The sequence below is a fragment of the Thalassophryne amazonica genome, chromosome 2, assembly GCF_902500255.1.
Source record: "Thalassophryne amazonica chromosome 2, fThaAma1.1, whole genome shotgun sequence".
Taxonomy (NCBI): domain Eukaryota; kingdom Metazoa; phylum Chordata; class Actinopteri; order Batrachoidiformes; family Batrachoididae; genus Thalassophryne; species Thalassophryne amazonica.
This window is the reverse complement of record NC_047104.1, coordinates 23,071,442-23,091,615: the sequence shown is the minus strand read 5'-3', so window position 1 is coordinate 23,091,615 and position 20,174 is coordinate 23,071,442. Positions and strand designations below refer to the sequence as shown.

Sequence of the window (20,174 nt, the reverse complement as noted above, 5' to 3'; positions counted from 1 at the left end):
ATATTTTAATCTGTCAATGTCCGACATTCAGCGCTGTTCAGCTTTAAACCTGATGTAGTAATGTTAAAATTTAGTCATCAAGAAGTGACTTAATGTCTGACTGTCCCACAGGGAAGAAGTGGAAATCACTTTTCAGATTCTTGGCCTGATCAAATGTTAAATGGAGTGCATTTATATAGCACTTTTTCATCTGCGTCAGAAGTTGAGTGCTTTACAATGATGCCTTGCATTCACCCATTCACACACCGATGTCAGGGTGCTTCCGTGCAAGGCGCTCACTACACAACGGGAGCAACTAGGGGACTAAGGACCTCACCCAAGGGCCCTTAGTGGTTTTTCCAGACTGGCTGGGTTTGGAACTGAGGATCCTCTGATCTGAAGTCCAACGCTTAACCACTAAACCATCACCTCCACATAAAAGTTAAAGATCAAAGTTATAGATTGAGTATTGTCTTTATTAGGATTAGGTTTATGTTTTGTTTTTTCATGACTCTCCTCACCTTTTTGAAAATGGCTTTATAAATTAAAACAACCCCATCCTACAAGTAACCTGAACCTGTTTATATTGTGTAGTCCACTAATCAGTGTTCCAGTAGCTTCTTATGGCTGTTTGATGCTGAAAACCTGAACATGACCTTTTCTTGATCAGATTAGTTTTCCTTTTTTCCAGCACAAGTTAAGAATAAAAGATCAACTTTATTTATCCCAAAGAAAAATATTTTGCCAAGAGTACCAAAACAGTGATGGTAAACAGTTTTTTCTTAAGACATTTGCACAAGATGTTCGACAATATTGCACATAACTCTGAGTAACTGAATAACTCTGTTCATTGGGGAAATTATACAGTCTGATTGTGACAGGAAAGACCTCCTGTGGTGTTCTGTGGTGCACCTCTGTGGTCTCAGTCTACGACTGAAGGTGCTCTGACAGGACGTCAGTGTGGCATGCAGGGGGTGGGAGGTGTTGTCCCGGATGCTGAGCAGTTTCCTCAACATCCGCCTCTCTGACACCTCCACCACAGACTCCAGCTCACCCCCCAGGACAGAGCCAGCTCTCCTGATAATGCTTGTTGAGCCTGTTTGTGTCAGCCTCCTTCAGCCTGCTGCACCAGCACACTACAGCATAGAAGATGACGCTGGAGACCACAGAGTGATAAAACATCTGCAAAATATTTCTGCAGCCATTGAAAGATCTGAGCCTCCTGAGGAAGTACAGTCAGCTCTGACCTTTCTTATACACAGCATCTGTGTTCACAGTCCAGTCCAGTATGTTGTCAGTGTGGACACCCAGGTACTGGACAGGTTGTGTCCCTAAAAGCTGTGGCAGCCTTACTAACCTACTAACTTGGCTTCATCCTAGACCCCTCTTGTATGGTTAAAGTAGGTATAGCTTCAGATAAGCTTGTCGGCTTCTTGCTTTCCTCTGTCCGATATTAGCAGCGGTGCAACGTCTGAACAGCTATTTTTGGTTGTACCTAAAGTTTAAATTCTAACATGACAAACTTTCACCAAAAAAAAAAAACAGCTATTGTTCCCATTTTTGCATATAAAATTTCAAAGAAATGTTCAGTGTTGATATTAATACACAAGTCTGGGGTGAGTTTGCACAGGTTTCTCTTTATTAACAGTCATAATGTTTAGATAATGATGACTTGGTGAGTGTGGCCTCAGAAGATAAGAATCATGCCTGAAAGAAGTCGGTGGGCCTCTTTAGTCCAGAGAGAAGTCATGGTCTGCTTGTGAATGTGTGCACTCAGCGCCGGTCCCCATATTCGGCCCACTTGACGCAGTGAGCCCGTGTGCAGCTGCACGTCTCCGCTGTGGCGTAGGTGTGCGGAACCTCGATGCCGTTGTCGCAGACCAACGTCACCTGCTTTTTACTGGTCAGCACCTCTTGGCAGCACTTGCAGTGATGCATCATTGAGTTGGTGGATGCAGAATACCTGCACACAAACACGAGAGGCCAACGTGAAGAAATATTCACTCAAAATTCAACAAAACAATCTGATTAAAGTTTGTGCTGAACTTGGTTTTTATTCCCGCGTGTTTGTTGTTTTGTAGCGGAGTTTATGAACTGTGTTGTGTGTGTGTGCATGCGTGCATGTGTACAGTCAAACTGAGCAAATCTATTGGTCTCAACTAGGGTGGAAACATGTAAATCCAAAGAAATCATGAATAAACTTTAAATTATTTAAAATTGTATTAAATGTTTATCAATTACTGCAGTGATTACAAGACTTTTTTTGTAAGAAGAAATGTACAGGTTGTACTACATACCCACATAATCTCCATGCAGGTGGCATATAATTTTTGCTTAAACATCACTTTGGTGTACTTCATTGCGTTTGTTCCTGTAAATGATTTGCAAATCCTATAAAATAAAACCTATGTGAATGTTTGGAGTTGTTGATTCCAGTTTTTGTTTATGCTTCAATGGTCGTATTTATTAAATGGCAGGAATACTGAGTCTGCAGTAAATACAGGTGTGTGGTCAGATCTGCATACGGTTCGGACACAATGTCGTGGACATGAACGAGCAAAGCTCTTCAGTATCTCACCATGTCATTTAGGTCCTCCAGACTTTATCAGTAAATGCTTCTGGGGAGCATTAGCATGGCTAAAAGCCTTCTGCTTATGGAGGGCTTTGCCCCCAAACTCCTTAACTACAGCCCTTTTTAACTCCCCTCCCCCCCAGCCGCCATTTTAAGCATTTTTTTTAAATGTGGACAACAATGGAATGTTATGTTTTTTTTTAATTAATCTTAAAACTTTTCAACAAGTTAAGTAGGGCTGCACAATTTGGCCAAATTATCAGATCTCAATGTTGAAGCTAACATTACATCTCTATCGATATGATGTACGATATGACTGTTTTCACACAATGTGCAGCAACAGTGAAAATGAAACATTCTTAAACAGAACAGTCACTCATTTTGCACTCATAAGGTTAGGATACTGTGCCCTCCATAAGTATTGGAACACTTGGTATTTCACACATTTTAATTAGTTTATGCCATTTTAAATACAAAAAATATACAGTATAAAATTTTCTAAAATTGTTCCTTAAAGTAAATCTCTAAAACTTGATATGAATTAATTAAAAATATAAAAGCCAAGACGATGGGTTACATAAGCAATGCTACACTTTGGTATAGCATCTGTAAATAGTAATCAGTTATATATTTATTTAATTTATATCAAGTTATAGAGACTTGCTTTCAGTTTGAGTTTAAGGAAGATAATTTTAGATTTTTTTTTTTTTTTTTGTTTTTGAAATGGCATAAACAAATTAAAATGTGTGAAATACCAAGTGTTCCATACTTTTGAGTACAGTGACACTGTACACTCCATGGCATGTGTATTTTTAAGTTAAATGCATCATCTGGTGTCATTCAGAGAGCAAAATTAAGAAGTTATTAAAAAAAGTACTTCAGAGAGCAAAATTTTATTAAAAAGAAAGTTGTTCCAGTCCTTACTGGACTTATTACTCAACATATTCTTCCAGTTGTTGTTTCTTCAAATAACTAAACTGTCATAAATGTCTTTCTTAATAAAAGACTCAACTTCTAGATGACTTGTGCTATTGAATGTAACTGCTGTGAAATAATCATTAAATAAGAGCAATCAGGGATTTCTGACGTCCGCCAATCCGGTTCTGGTGTCGCTGACCGAACGGTTCCCTCTAAAAATTGGTCCGCTCAGCCTTCACTGTGCCTTCACTACGCATGCGTCTGAGACTGACCCTGAGTCTGACTCTACACCCAAAGCGATCAAATAATGTGATGTGATGTGGAATAATGTGATTATTAACCATCAGACGACAAAATAAAACCTCTTAAATCATTCTAAAGTCAGTTTTAAGCAGAAATGAGGCGATAATTGGAGAAATTGCTAATGACGCTCCGAAATGACGTAGGCGCAGCAGTACGTCAGACTCAGACATGCTGCTGTGGTGCTCTAATCGGTCCCGCGGTCTTTTATTATGAAATAATGCTGAAATTATGTGGAAATGATTGTTGTGCAAAAGCTTCAGATATCTGATGCTTGGATACAACCCCTGGCCAAAATTATGGAATCACCGGCCTCGGAGGATGTTCATTCAGTTGTTTAATTTTGTAGAAAAAAAGCAGATCACAGACATGACACAAAACTAAAGTCATTTCAAATGGCAACTTTCTGGCTTTAAGAAACACTATAAGAAATCAAGAAAAAAAGATTGTGGCAGTCAGTAACGGTTACTTTTTTAGACCAAGCAGAGGAAAAAAATATGGAATCACTCAATTCTGAGGAAAAAAATTATGGAATCACCCTGTAAATTTTCATCCCCAAAACTAACACCTGCATCATATCAGATCTGCTCGTTAGTCTGCATCTAAAAGGAGTGAACCACCTTGGAGAGCTGTTGCACCAAGTGGACTGACATGAATCATGGCTCCAACACGAGAGATGTCAATTGAAACAAAGGAGAGGATTATCAAACTCTTAAAAGAGAGTAAATCATCACGCAATGTTGCAAAAGATGTTGGTTGTTCACAGTCAGCTGTGTCTAAACTCTGGACCAAATACAAACAACATGGAAGGTTGTTAAAGGCAAACATACTGGTAGACCAAGGAAGACAAAGCGTCAAGACAGAAAACTTAAAGCAATATGTCTCAAAAATCAAAAAATGTACAACAAAACAAAGGAGGAACGAATGGGAGGAAACTGGAGTTAACGTCTGTGACCGAACTGTAAGAAACCGCCTAAAGGAAATGGGATTTACATACAGAAAAGCTAAACGAAAGGCATCATTAACACCTAAACAGAAAAAAAGGTTACAATGGGCTAAGGAAAAGCAATTGTGGACTGTGGATGACTGGATGAAAGTCATATTCAGTGATGAATCTCGAATCTGCATTGGGCAAGGTGATGATGCTGGAACTTTTGTTTGGTGAATGTTTGGGGATGATGAATCATTTTTCAAGATGATAATGCATCTTTCCATAGAGCAAAAACTGCAAAAACATTCCTTGCAAAAATACACATAGGGTCAATGTCAATGAGCAGATCTGATTTGATGCAGGTGTTAATTTGGGGGATGAAAATTTACAGGGTGATTCCATAATTTTTTCCTCAGAATTGAGTGATTCCATATTTTTTCCTCTGCTTGGTCTAAAAAAGTAACCGTTACTGACTGCCACAATCTTTTTTTCTTGATTTCTTATAGTGTTTCTTAAAGCCAGAAAGTTGCCATTTGAAATGACTTTAGTTTTGTGTCATGTCTGTGATCTGCTTTTTTTCTACAAAATTAAACAGCTGAATGAACATCCTCTGAGGCCGGTGATTCCATAATTTTTGCCAGGGGTTGTAGTTGATGACTGGAGTGCAGTTTGAGGCAGAAACAAGGCGATAATTGGTGAATCGCTGATGAAGCTCAGAAATGACACATGCACAGTGAAGGCAGGGCGGACTGAGTTTTCGGTCGGGGGACCATTCAGTCAGTGACACTGGATCACCTCCAAAATTCAGTGGAGTTTTCCATGCCCTAATATGATATCTATCTGTGGTGCAAATTTGGTGAGAATCCGTGAAGTAGTTTTGATGTAATCCTTCAAAGCGTATATAAAGTGAAATCTTGATCCAGAATCTGGTTCCGGGTCACCTCCAAAATTTAATGCAGTCTTCCATGGCCTAATATCTATCTGTGGTGAAAATTTCATCAAAATCCGTGCAATAGTATTGGCGTACTCCTGCTAACAGACAGACAAATAAATGCCGATGGTTTTATTACGTCCGCCAAGGACGTAATAAGTATAATTCACTGGTATAATTCACTTTGGTTACCACTCTGACAACACAACAGCACCGTGATGAAGTCCAGACCTTTTATACAGAATAGAGAAGGAGTAAATTAGCTGTATTTTATTCAGCCACAGCATCTTACATCTCATATAAGCCAACACAGCATGAATCAGCTAGCTGCCTGCTAGTTTTATTAATCTAAAATCACCAGGGAAACACACACACACACATATATATATACGAGGTCTCTTAGATAATAAACCGACCCTTTTATTTTTTTTTTTAACTATATGGATTTGAATGACATGCGATTACACCAATCATGCTTGAACCCTCGTGCGCATGCGTGAGTTTTTTCACGCGTGTCGGTGACGTCATTTCCCTGTGGGCAGGCCTTGAGTGAGATGTGGTCCCGCCCTCTCGGCTGAATTCCTTTGTTTCACATGCTGCTCGAGACGGCGCGCGTTGCTTTATCAAAATTTTTTCTGGACCTGTGAGGAATATCCGAGTGGACACTATTCGAGGAATTAAGCTGGTTTTCTGTGAAAAGTTTAACGGCTGATGAGAGATTATGGGGTGTTTCTGTCGGTGTAAGGACTTCCCACGGAGCGGGACGTCCTGCAGCGCTTCCAGGCGCTGTCGTCGGCCTGTTTCGAGCTGAAACCATCCTAATTTAAGGCTTAATTCACCCAGGACATCGTGAGAGAACAGAGAAGATTCAGAAGAGGCCGGCATGAGGAATTTATGCGGACATTCCACTGTTTAAGGACATTTTTTTAATGAAAGACGTACGCGCAAATTCGCCGAGTCGTTTCCGTGACGACTCGGCAAATCTGTGCGCCGCGACAGGAAAAACACCTCCGTGTTGAAAACCATTTGTAGAATTCAGGCGGCTTTTAATGGCTTTCAACAAGTGAGTAACTGAGAAATTGTTTAACAGCTTGGGCATGTTCCAACTTGCCCGTTAAGATTTCCAACGGAGGTGTTTTTCCTGCCGCGACCCCCCGCGGTCGGGTCCAGCCCGACATGCGACTCTGCCCGCACGTTCTTTCATTACAAAATGACCGTTAACAATGGAATGTCCGAATAAACTCCTCATGCCGACTTCTTCTGAAAGTTCTCTGTTCTCTGACGACTTACTGCATCAGCAGAGCCTGAAATGTGGAAGTTTTCAACTTGAAACGGCGAGACGCTGCCGCCTCGAAGCGCAGATCACCGTCAGGCGCCGTGGACCGTCCTTAAAGCGACACTACCAGACCAAAATCTCTCATCAGCCGTTAAAATTTTTACCGAAAACCAGCTGAATTTATTGAATGGTGTCCACTCAGTTGTGCCTTACAGTTTTGAAAAAAATTTTATCAAACAAAGCAACAGTCTCTGAGCCATTCCTAAACAATGAAAAAAATCGACGAGCGGGTGGACGACTCCTCACTCAAAGACTGCCCACAGGCGAATGACGTAACCGACAGGCGTGAAAAAACTCTTGCATGCCCACGAGGGTTCAAGCATGTCTGATGTAATCACACGTGATTCAAATCCATATGGTTTTTGAAAAAATAATAAGGTCGGATACTTTTCTAATAGACCTCGTATATATATATATATATATATATATATATATATATATATATATATATATATATACATACATACAGTGAAAAAAATAAGTATTTGAACACCCTGCGATTTTGCAAGTTCTCCCACTTAGAAATCATGGAGGGGTCTGAAATTTTCATCTTAGGTGCATGTCCACTGTGAGAGAGAGAAAAAAAAAAAAAAAATCCGGAAATCACAATGTATGATTTTTTAATAATTTATTTGCATGTTACTGCTGCAAATAAGTATTTCAACACCTGCCAATCAGCAGAAATTCTGGCCCTCAAAGACCTGTTAGTCTGCCTCTAAAAAGTCCACTCCACTTATTCCAAATTAGAAGCACCTATTTGAGGTCATTAGCTGCATAAAGACTCCAACTAACATGGTTAAGACCAAAAAGCTGTCCAAAGACACCCGAGACAAAATTGTAGACCTCCACAAGGCTGGAAAGGGCTACGGGGCAATTGCCAAGCAGCTTGCTGAAAAAAGATCAACTGTTGTAGCAATTATTAGAAAATGGAAGAAGCTAAACATGACTGTCAATCTCCCTCGGACTGGGGCTCCATGCAAGATCCCACCTCGAGGCGTATCAATGATCCTAAGAAAGGTGAGGAATCAGCCCAGAACTGCACGGGAGGAGCTGGTCAATGACCCGAAAAGAGCTGGCACCACTGTTTCCAAGGTTACCGTGGTTAATTCCACTAAGATGTTATGGGTTAAAATCAAGCATGGCACGGAAGGTTCCCCTGCTTAAATCAGCACACGTCCAGGCCCGTCTTAAGTTTGCCCATGACCATTTGGATGATCCAGAGGAGTCATGGGAGAAAGTTATGTGGTCAGATGAGACCAAAATAGAACTTTTTGGTCTTAATTCCACTCGCCGCGTTTGGAGGAAGAAGAATGCTGAGTACCATCCCAAAAACACCGTCCCTACTGTGAAGCATGGGGGGGAAGCATCATGCTTTGGGGGTGTTTTTCTGCACATGGGACAGGACGACTGCACTGTATTGAGAGGATGACCGGGGCCATGTATTGCGTGATTTTGGGGAACAACCTCCTTCCCTCAGTTAGAGCACTGAAGATGGGTCATAGATAGGTCTTCCAACATGACAATGACCCAAAGCACACAGCCAGGATAACCAAGGAGTGGCTCAGTAAGAAGCATATCAAGGTTCTGGAGTGGCCTAGCCTGTCTCCAGACCTAAACTCAATAGAAAATCTTTGGAGGGAGCTCAAACTCCATGTTTCTCAGCGACAGCCCAGTAACCTGGCTGATCTGAACTTTCCTTTTTGCTAAAGCTTATAGTTAGGGCTGGGTCAGGTGACCCTGAACCATCCCTTAGTTATGCTGTATAGACTTAGACTGCTGGGGGGTTCCCATGATGCACTGAGTGTTTCTTTCTCTTTTTGCTCTGTATGCACCACTCTGCATTTAATCATTAGTGATTGATCTCTGCTCCCCTCCACAGCATGTCTTTTCCTGGTTCTCTCCCTCAGCCCCAACCAGTCCCAGCAGAAGACTGCCCCTCCCTGAGCCTGGTTTTGCTGGAGGTTTCTTCCTGTTAAAAGGGAGTTTTTCCTTCCCACTGTCGCCAAGTGCTTGCTCACAGGGGGTCGTTTTGACCGTTGGGGTTTTTCCGTAATTATTGTATGGCTTTGCCTTACAATATAAAGCGCCTTGGGGCAACTGTTTGTTGTGATTTGGCGCTATATAAATAAAATTGATTTGATTTGATTTGATCTAGAGAAGATCTGTGTGGAGGAATGGGCCAAAATCCCTGCTGCAGTGTGTGCAAACCTGGTGAAAAACTACAGGAAACGTTTGACCTCTGTAATTGCAGACAAAGGCTACTGTGCCAAATATTAACATTGATTTTCACAGGTGTTCAAATATTTATTTGCAGCAGTAACATACAAATAAATTATTTAAAAAAATCATACATTGTGATTATTGTAACGACTTCCTTTTAAAATCAATAGTTGACTCTAAGTCAACAGACTGTGACAGACTGTGTTGCAACATATATGCATTGCATTGGTTCTCCCCCTTGGATTTGCCTGATGTGAATTCTCTGAGCCCACAAGTGACTTCCACTCCTGTCTCCAGGCCAAAACACTGGACTTTAGTGATAGGGGATTCTATTACCCGCAAAGTCAGGTTACAGACGCTGGCTGACGTTAAAAGTATTCCTGGGGCCAGAGCTCCCGACGTTGCATCTCATCTTAGGGTGCTGACGCTGCAGAAGGGAAGACAGATGAAGGAACATGACATGAGATATAGTCACATAGTTTTTCACGTTGGCACCATTGATATCAGGATGAAGCATTCAGAGGTCACAAAAATGGACATAGAGAGGATTTGTGACCTTGCCAGAAAGATGTGTCAGCATCGATTAATAGTCTCTGGTCCCCTCCCCTCCCGGGGTACTGATGAGGCGTTTAGCAGGCTGACATCATTAAATAGGTGGCAGGTGCAGTTTTGTAGACAGCAAGGCTTTAGCTTTATTGATAACTGGCCTTTGTTCTGGGGCTGCCATGGCCTGCTGATGCCGGATGGCCTCCACCCTCCTGGGGAAGACGCCGCCATCTTGTCTGCGAACATAGATAAAGCTCTACAGGGAGGGTAACATTAGGAATCTACAGCAGGCCACGGAGCAGGTGATTAGAGACCCTGCAAGGCTTATGACAAATGTGGGTGTGGAATCCATTAGCTTAGTGGGGAATTTAGTGCAGAAAATCCACTATGGTGATAGTGCAGTTTATTTGCCAGGGAGGGAATTTCAACAAGTTGAGATTGTGACCTGCTTCCGTAGTTGTGTCTATAGAAATCATAGAGGGATATGCTTTCCAAACTTAATACCCATTACTATATTGGATGATGTTGAAATTGAGGATGGCCCACTGGTTGTTCCAGCAATAGTTAGGGCTGGATCAGGTGACCCTGAACCATCCCTTAGTTATGCTGCTATAGACGTAGACTGCTGGGGGGTTCCCATGATGCACTGTTTCTTTCTCTTTTTGCTCTGTATGCACCACTCTGCATTTAATCATTAGTGATCGATCTCTGCTCCCCTCCACAGCATGTCTTTTTCCTGGTTCTCTCCCTCAGCCCCAACCAGTCCTAGCAGAAGACTGCCCCTCCCTGAGCCTGGTTCTGCTGGAGGTGTCTTCCTGTTAAAAGGGAGTTTTTCCTTCCCACTGTAGCCAAGTGCTTGCTCACAGGGGGTCGTTTTGACCGTTGGGGTTTTACATAATTATTGTATGGCCTTGCCTTACAATATAAAGCGCCTTGGGGCAACTGTTTGTTGTGATTTGGCGCTATATAAAAAATTGATTGATTGATTGATTGAATAGCAAAGATTTCATGTCTGCCACCTACAATGCGCGTGGAATGTCTCAAACCTAAACCTACTTCTAGGCATCTTATATATGCTACTCTGGAACCACCCCTAAACCCAAACAGTTCAACTGTCAACCCCACTGAGGTCCTTAGACTGGGTCTCATTAACATAAGCTCACTGTCCTCAAAATCATTGTTGATCAATGATCTAATTACTGATCATCAGTTAGATATGATTGGGCTATGTGAAACCTGGCTTAAACCTACAGCTGTCCTCCCCTTAAATGAGGCCTGCCCACCAGCATATACATTTAGTCACGTCCCTCATGATGCGAAGCAAGGCGGGGGTGTTGCTCTTATTTATCTTATTTATCTTATCTTATTTATTTATTTATTTATCTTATTTAAAGCGCCTTGGGGCAACCGTTTGTTGTGATTTGGCGCTATATAAAAAAATTGATTGATTGATTGATTGATTTATAAATCTAGGTTTAGCTTATTAGCTGTTGGGGGTTACAAATATAACTCGTTTGAGCACCTGATTCTCCGCTCCGCTTAGGATACTACACATTGCCAAGGTCAGAAGAATAAAAATCAGTCATATTACTTTGTCACTGTATATAGGCCTCCTGGCCCATATTCTGAATTCTTCGATGAATTTGGTGCATTCATCTCTAATTTGTCAACTAGTGCAGATAATATTCTGATCATTGGTGACTTTAACATTCATATAAATAAGCCTTCTGATCCCCTCTGCAAATCATTTATGGAACTTGTGGATGCATTAGGATTTCGGCAATGCATTCGGGGTTCAACGCACATTAGTGGAAATACCCTGGATCTGGTCCTCGCACGTGGTATTGCTGTCATGAATATTGACCTCATGCCTCTTACATCAGTGGTCTCTGATCACTCACTTATTAAGTTTACAGTTTTGCTGCCGTGTTTAGTGGAACAACAACCTTATATGTCATTACGGCGATGCATCAACTCCTCAACTAAGACTGAACTCAAAGCTAGACTGCCTGATGTCTTAGCTTCACATTTGACAAATACCCAGTCAGTAGACAGACTTGTGGATAGTTTAAACTCAATGCTCAAAACTGCACTCGACATGATTTCACCACCTGTGTTAAAACTGCGCTCCCCAAATCACAGTCACCTTGGTTCAATGATTATCTGCGTGACCTCAAGCATAAAGCAAGAGTTCTAGAATGGAAATGGCGTTGTTCAAAATTAGAAGTATATCACCTTGCGTGGCGTGATGCTATCTTAGACTATAAGCATGCATTATTGGCTACAAAGCGGACCTACTATTCTGATTTGATCAACAAAAACAAGCATAACTCAAAGTTCTTGTTTGACACGGTGGCAACACTTATGCATGGACAACCACCTGTAGTTCGCTCTCCTTTTACAGCACAACATTTCCTAGATTTCTTTGGGAAGAAAATAGAAGACATCAGGTTAAACGTATCCCAGCATGCCTTAACCCAGCCACTACACCCTGCTATTGAGGTGGGTGCCACTACTGAGGTATTACTTAGATTTACAGAATTTAATAGTATCTCACTAGGCATGCTGACAAAACTCATAATGTCAACAAAAAGCACAACCTGTTTATTTGATCCTATACCAACAAAACTGTTTAAGGACCTGTGGCCCACTCTTGGGCCGACTGTGCTGGAAATGATTAATCTTTCTTTAACTTCTGGATCTGTTCCTAAATGTTTCAAATCTGCAGTGATTAAACCATTACTTAAGAAACCTAATCTTGACCCTAGTGTATTGAAAAACTATCGGCCGATATAATTTTTCTCGAACATTCTGGAAAAAGTGGTGTCACGGCAGCTCATAGACTATCTTACTGAGAATAATCTTTTTGAGCCACTGCAGTCTGCTTTTAGAAAATATCATTCCACAGAGATGGCTCTCACTAAGGTGGTGAATGAGCTTCTGCTTACAATGGATTCGGACACCACTACGGTTCTGTTGCTGTTAGATCTCAGTGCTGCATTTGATACAGTGGATCATCATATTCTACTTGATAGGCTGAAAAATCATTTTGGGATTACTGGGAGTGCCCTTGCATGGCTGACATCATACTTGACCAGTCATTCTCACTGTGTTTTGTACAGTAACACTACCTCTAACCTTAGTGACATGAAATTTGGGGTTCCACAGGGGTCTGCCTTAGGCCCCCTGTTTTTCTCCCTTTATATAGTACCCCTTGGGCACATATTGCGGCGTTTTGGGATTGCCTTTCACTGCTATGCAGATGATACTCAGTTATACATGCCGATAACTGCTGGTAATCTCGTTCACATAAAATCCTTAGAAAATTGCCTTGCAGCAGTGAGAAGTTGGATGTCTAGAAACGTCCTACTTTTAAACTCTGATAAGACTGAAATGATGGTTCTTGGTCCAGTGAGACATCGGCATCAATTTGACCAGTTAACGCTCAGTCTCGGCTCGTGTGTCATACATCACACTGACAAAGTGAGCAACCTTGGGGTAATTTTTGATCCTTCGTTGTCCTTTGGCCTCCACATTAGAAATATTACTAGGACTGCTTTCTTCCACCTGCGAAATATAGCGAAGATTCGTCCCATCCTGTCTATGGCTGATGCTGAGACCCCGATCCATGCATTTATCTCTTCTAGATTGGACTACTGCAATGTTCTATTTTCTGGTTTACAGCAGTCTAGCATTAGGGGTCTCCAATTGGTTCAAAATGCTGCAGCCAGACTTTTGACACGAAGCAGAAAGTACAGCCACATTACACCCATTTTGGCATCCCTTCAGTAGCTTCCTGTCCCAGTGAGATCAGATTTTAAGGTTCTGCTACTAACCTATAAAATTATTCATGGACTGGCACCTCCCTACCTAGCTGACCTAATTAAACCTTACGTACCGGCCCGGGCTTTACGTTCTCAGGGTGCAGGACTACTTTGTGTCCCTAAGGTGAATAAGAAGTCTGCGGGTCACAGAGCTTTCTCTTATCATGCACCTGGTCTGTGGAATGATCTCCCTGCGTCAATAAAACAGTCAGATTCTGTGGAGATTTTCAAGTCCAGACTTAAGATGCACTTATTTTCCCTTTCATATGGCTAGCATACTGGTACAGTTTTGTTTTACGCTTTTTACTCTTTTAATTCATTTATTAGCAATCGGAGCGGGCCGCGGCCTCAACTTTACCTAAATTCTGGGTCTTTTAGTGAAGTTTAGGGCTAGTAGCCGGTGATCACCTTAGTATTTCTTCTGTTTTTCTTGTTGATTAATGCTGGCAAATTATACAGTATTTTTTGTCTTTCTGATGCCTGATTCTGTTTTATCTGTCTGTTTAAGGTGCAGCTCCATCCAGAGATGGGAGTTGTATTTGTGTTGGCGACCCTCCTGTCCTGTGCGCCAATAGCATTTCTTGTATATTTGTCCGTGAATTGTTCTGTGAATTGTTCTGTACTTTATGTTTGTAGCATGGCCCAAACAGAGGGTCACCCCTTTGAGTCCGGTCTGCTTGAGGTTTCTTCCTCAGAGGGAGTTTTTCCTTACCACTGTTGCTCTGGGGGTTGGTAAGGTTAGACCTTACCTGTGTGAAGTGCTTTGAGGCAACTGTGTTGTGATTTGGCGCTATATAAAGGAAAAGAAATTGAAATTGAAAATTGTCTCACTCATATTTTGGACTTACCTGTTAACATTTGACTCCAAGCCTTGACGTATACATTGCGTTTGACAAGTTTAATTTCTGTCTTCAATATTTTGTGCTATTCCACCAAAAGTAAATAAAAGGTTTACTTTGTGAATTGAGTAGGTTAATGCTTATGCTAGTGTGGCTAGCTTTGGAATGTTGATCTCCAATTTCTTTGTGATTTATGTGGGGTTTATTGATGAATAATCATGAAGAAAATGATTATTATTCTGATTCTGCGGTGTATGATGCATCATTGTGTGCATTTCTCCAGGTATTCATTTAAGCCATTCTAAGCATGTTCATCTGACACGATATTTAAATGTTTTACTGGTGCTCCGTTAAAACCTGGTGCAGATGTTCGAGGACAACCTACGCTCTAGATTTACTGTGTGCTCAACAAAACCGGATGTTTTTTAGATTAAAACGTGCACATTTTTGTCTGTTGTCACACCGTGAGAAGAAAATTCTAACGATGTCAAGCTCCTTGAGTGTTAGAACGTCCTGAAAACATGCAAACAACTTATCAAGTTTTATTTTATTTTTTTTTTTACTCTTTCTCCCGTGGTGCACAAACTATAGACAATTTTCATTTAATTTTGATTTAGATCAATTCTGAGATGGTTTTCATGGTCTCAAATGTGGAGCAGTGATGGGTGGACTCACATGGACATGCTTCCACAGTGTCCCATGCAGAAGTTGATTATGACAGGCTCCAAGGTCTTACAGCCATTCACCTCGAGCGTAGTCTCTTTGGTGTGGCGCTTGCAGACACTCCGTAGTTTGCCTGAAGCACAAAGTTACTGTCATGTTTTTCATTCAAACATCCAGCTGTGGTTCACAAATAGCCTAATTACAGCAGCACGTGCTTTACTCGTTATAAAACGTACAAGTTTTGCAGCATCTGTTGGCATCCGTAGTCACAGTGCCCTGGAGGAGGTAAAATTCATTTAACACGGTTTTGACGTGAACTCATTGAGATAAAGATGGAATTATTCAGTTGTAAGTACATGAAGTCGAGTGACACAAAAAGGAAGACAAACTCACAGGCTCGCAGTCCAAGGGGTTGAAGGGAGGACAGGTGATCTGTCTCTCCTTGGTAACAAACTGTCCGTTAATTTTCTCGCAGGTGTACTTCAAACACTTATCATTAGGGGGCACAAAAGAGCTGTTAACCTGTAACAACAGGACAAACACAAATCTCAGCTTTGCAACAGCAGTTAGTTCAACTATCAGCATCAGTTTGTTCCGACATTATCTTCACCGAAAAGCATCAAACGAGTTTCCCTTTAATTCTGGTAAGTTAGTCCCTTTGGCTTATCCCTTTTTTCCACTCGGGATCACTGCAGCATATCCAAGGAGGATCTACATCAGGGGTGGGCAACCTGTTCCAGAAAGAGCCATGAGGGTGCAGGTTTTCTTTGCAGCCACTGACTCCACCAGGTGATTTCACTGATTAACTGATTCCATCTGCTCAAAGTGATATTAATCAGTAAAATCACCTGGTGGAGTCAGTGGCTGCAAAGAAAACCTGCACCCTCATGGCTCTTTCTGGAACAGGTTGCCCACCCCTGATCTACATATTGATTTGGCACGAGTTTGACGTCATATGCCCTACCAGATGCAACTCCATATTGGAGATTGGTTAGGGGTAGGGGTTTGAACCGGGAACCTTCCGCACTGGAAACAAGCATACTTAACCGCTTGGTCACCTCAACACTTACATGAATGCACATATTTCAGAAAAAGAATCATTTTCCTGCTCCAAAGCAGAAATGTGCAGGTGTTCGCAAAATCACATGACTGAGTCGTGACAACTTTACTTTTTTTTTAAACGTCCCTTCATCAAAACATGCAAATTAGCTGGTTTTTTTTATTATATCTAAATGTCCAAAGATTTTAATTCATTTCTTATTCATTAGGTGCTGCTCAAACCATCTTAGATTATCTAGTTTGTTTTTGAAATTGAAGTTATTAATTGTATTAAATATAATTTTAAGTCCATAATTTTGAATATATAAAAGGTAATTTTTTTAAAGCAAAAAAACTTGTGTATGTATATATTTTAATGAAATATGTTAGATTTACCTAAACATTATCAGAAGAGAAATTATCGTCACGGAAATGAAGTAAAATGTCAGACATTAGGCATTGGAAACGTCATTTGAAAATAAAGCCCCTTCCTGTTCTGAGTGCATGTGGGGGAATATAACTTATCAACAGTTTGTGCTTAAACTGTTTTAGTTGCTCTGTCTAACCTACTGCAGGGCAAACAATGGCCAAAAATATATGCGGAAATGTTATCTTTCAGTACAATTATTCAAGTACATAATTGAAAAATCTAGTAAATATAGTCTGTTGAGAACTATAAGTTCGATAAGACTGTCAGGAGCAAATTAATAAAAGAATGAGGTACATTCTGAGTGAACCCCATGAAAATGCTCCCCCTGCCCCCTTTTTAAGAAACAATTCTGGTAGGATAATAATTGCCTTGTTGTGAAAACACCTTGAGAATTCCATCTTCACGCTGGCATGGCTGCAGTACTGACCTCAATGACATGGGTCATGTTATCCTCGGTGGTGAAAATGCAGCTTTTCTGCACACACTTCCCACAGCACTTGTTCGGTACCTCCTGGTATTCATAACCCTGGAGAAAGTGCGACAGTCAATGTTAGAAAAAAAAAAAACAGTTTAGCAAATCAATAAATAGAAAATTTGGAAAATCTGGACCCCTAATAAATGGGTCATTTTAAAAGTTCGACCCTCCTGCCGCCTCAGAAACCACATGCTCCTTCACTCATCTTCAACCACTTATCCAGGATCAGGTCGCAGAGGCAACAGCTCCGACAGGTGGACTCCAAACTTCCCTTTCCCGGGCCACATGTACCACCTCTGACTGGGGGATCCCGAGGCGTTCCCAAGTCAGTGTGGAGATATAATCTCTCCAACTAGTCCTGGGTCTTCTCCGGGGTCTCCTCCCAGCTGGACATGCCTGGAACACCTCCCTAGGGAGGTGCCCAGGAGGCATCCTTACCAGATGCACAAACCACCTCAGCTGGCTCCTCTCAATGTGAAGGAGCAGCAGCTCTACTTGGAGCTCCCCACGGATGACTGAGTTTCTCACCCTATCTCTAAGGGAGACACCAGCGACTCCTCTGAGGAAACCCATTTGCTGCTTATACCCGCGATGTAGTTTAGTTATGACCCAGCCCTAATGATTATAGGTGAGAGTAGGAATGAAGATTGACCGGAAGATCGAGAGCTTCGGCTTTTGGCTCAACTCCTGTTTCATCACAACAGTACGGTAGAGCAAATGCAATACCATTTCTGCTGCACTGATTCTCTGGTCAATCTCACGCTCCATTGTCCCCTCACTCATGAGCAAGACCTTGAGGTACTTGAACTCCTTCACTTGGGGCAAGACCGCTTTCCATACCCGGAGTAGGCAATCCATTGGTTTCCTGCTGAGAAACATGGCTTCGGGTTTAGAGGTCCTGATCCTCATCAGGCCCGGATCCAGACCGGTTTGGACCGATGCAATTGCATCGGTCAAATTTTTTACGCATCGTTCATCATCTGTAAAAAAAAAAAAAAAAAAAACTTGAATAATCCCGAATAGTGCCGAACGTGTCCCAGTGGTGAACACAGCTTTTCGTGGTTTTCATGTCAACCTATAGTCCGTAAATGATACGGATTTTTCCGTGTTTCAGAGTCATAACGGACGTACAAATAAAGTCGGATATTCAGGGTTTGGTCTGCAGTGGCTCTGTAATCAACTGTTTCTGCAGCACGACTCCACTTTGAAGCCGTGAACCATTGAAGCAATACTTCGATTCAATGGCTCGTGGCTCTTTGATTCGTTGCTCTTCAGAAGCGGTAAGTCCACTTCTTAACCCCTCTCAAAGCCATTAAAATATCATGAGTCACTTTTGTGTGGATTAAAGTCACTAACTGGGACTCATGTCTTGTTGCAGTCAAGAAACGAGAATCGTTCTCCGTTCTGTTTTCACAGCTCCAAACGCTGCGCAGCCGAGACAGAGTCCAGTCGGAATAACTTCAAAACAAATTGCCGCTTTAAATAAAATGAAATCTCTTACAAACGTTGTAATACAGACAAGAAACTACAATCGACTAAAACGTTTTTTTCCTCCCAAAATGAAACGTGCTGTATTTCTTTACAAATTACATCCTGACGTGCTATAAGTGCTCAGATATATGGAGTGACAGTTATGCCAATAATGTCTGAAAGGTAATGCTTTTGACAAAAACTACAGATTTTGTTTATTCCTATTTATGTCCAGAGATCAAGGATCCACCATGTAGAGTTTATTATGTCCAAAGTTTAAGGATCCAGTGACCAATTTCATATTTATTTACTTTAAGACTCAATAAAATGTTCAATTCAATTTCAGTTTAATCGGCTTATAAAGTGCCAAATCATAACAATATCTAAATATACTAAAACAAATATATCACAACTGTGATATGTGTACAGTTGTGATGTATTTGTTTTAGTATATTTAGTCATGGACATGATGAATATTGTTACCTGCTGGACTGTTTCTAATTTTGATTGATATCAATGGAAAATGTCTTCTGTGAACTGTCTGTATCTCAATATTATTAAGAATATATGCAGTCATATTTTTATTGATTTTATCAATTGAAAAAAAATCATATATAGATTCAGGTATAATTGAAAGATTTTGGCAATAAATTTGATCCTGTTTACAGTAAATTTTTGTTATAGTGTTTTTTAGGACATCATATTTATACAAATAAGTGTTCACTATGGTCCATGAAGTATAATAAATATATTAAAAGAAGTGTGACAGTGTATGTTCCACATGAATAAAATAATGAATATTATTGAATAATACGCGTACGATTTTTGTTGTATCATCTGGCAAAAATGCATCTGTCAGATTTTCACTCTGGATCCAGCCCTGCTCATCCTAGCCACTTCAAACTCAGCTGTGAACCAATCCAGTGAGTGTTGGAGGTCACCGGCAATGAAGCCAACAGGACCACATCATCTGCAAAAAGCAATGATTGTTATGTGTCGGACGCAGCCCGGAGAACCGACCAGCGTTTGAAGAACCCAGTATGAAATAAGCAGAGCACGGTACAAAGGATAACAGAGTTTAATAAACATAACAGTGAAGTGATACGAAAACAACAAAAGAGTGCGCGGTCTGGCGTGGTGGATTGCGGTGCGCTCCCAGCAGCGCTAACGGTCCGGAGCCAGAAAACTGTTCGGACCCAAGGACCCCGCCGACACCCCCCAGGTGGCCGCGACAAACCGAGTCTGTGAAAGAAGAAATCATTATGTGAGTCCACACTCAACACACAGAGAGACCACTCAAAGGTGTACAAACAGCAAACACTTCCTGGCTTAATTGCAAATCAGCTTCCCACCCTGCAGGCATAGAACACCCTGTTCACAAAACTCCACTGCAGTGGAAGCTGATTTAAACGACTAACATACAGCTCAATATAATAAGGTGTGAGGGACACCACATTTACTGACTGTATAAATGTTAGTCACAAAACCAAACGTACCTCAGGAAGTGTGCTGACGAGCGTGAGACCTCACCCCCTCCTCTTTCACAGACCATGCATCAAACCTGGACGTTCTCTGCATCCACTGATGGGAGATGGCTCTAGAGACGACGATCTCACCCGTCTGGTCACAAGGTCGAGTCTCTGGCAAACACACACTGTGCACTCCAGACTTAAATGCCACCATGTTCCAATCCGTGTAGATG

At 41.4% G+C, this 20,174-nt stretch overlaps 1 protein-coding gene across 1 annotated transcript in view; it reads right to left on the bottom strand.

Moving 5' to 3' along the window:
* Positions 1 to 1,738: 1,738 nt before the first annotated feature.
* Positions 1,739 to 20,174, bottom strand: part of LOC117503379 (intestinal mucin-like protein) — a 74,821-nt gene continuing 56,385 nt past the window's right edge. Inside the window, exons 18-22 of the mRNA XM_034162597.1 lie at positions 16,955 to 17,053; positions 15,453 to 15,581; positions 15,296 to 15,335; positions 15,072 to 15,192; positions 1,739 to 1,942 (exon numbers count right to left, since the gene is read on the bottom strand). Coding sequence (XP_034018488.1) covers positions 1,753 to 1,942; positions 15,072 to 15,192; positions 15,296 to 15,335; positions 15,453 to 15,581; positions 16,955 to 17,053 — 579 coding nt within the window. The 3' untranslated portion in view covers positions 1,739 to 1,752. The remainder of the gene's footprint in view (positions 1,943 to 15,071; positions 15,193 to 15,295; positions 15,336 to 15,452; positions 15,582 to 16,954; positions 17,054 to 20,174) is intronic.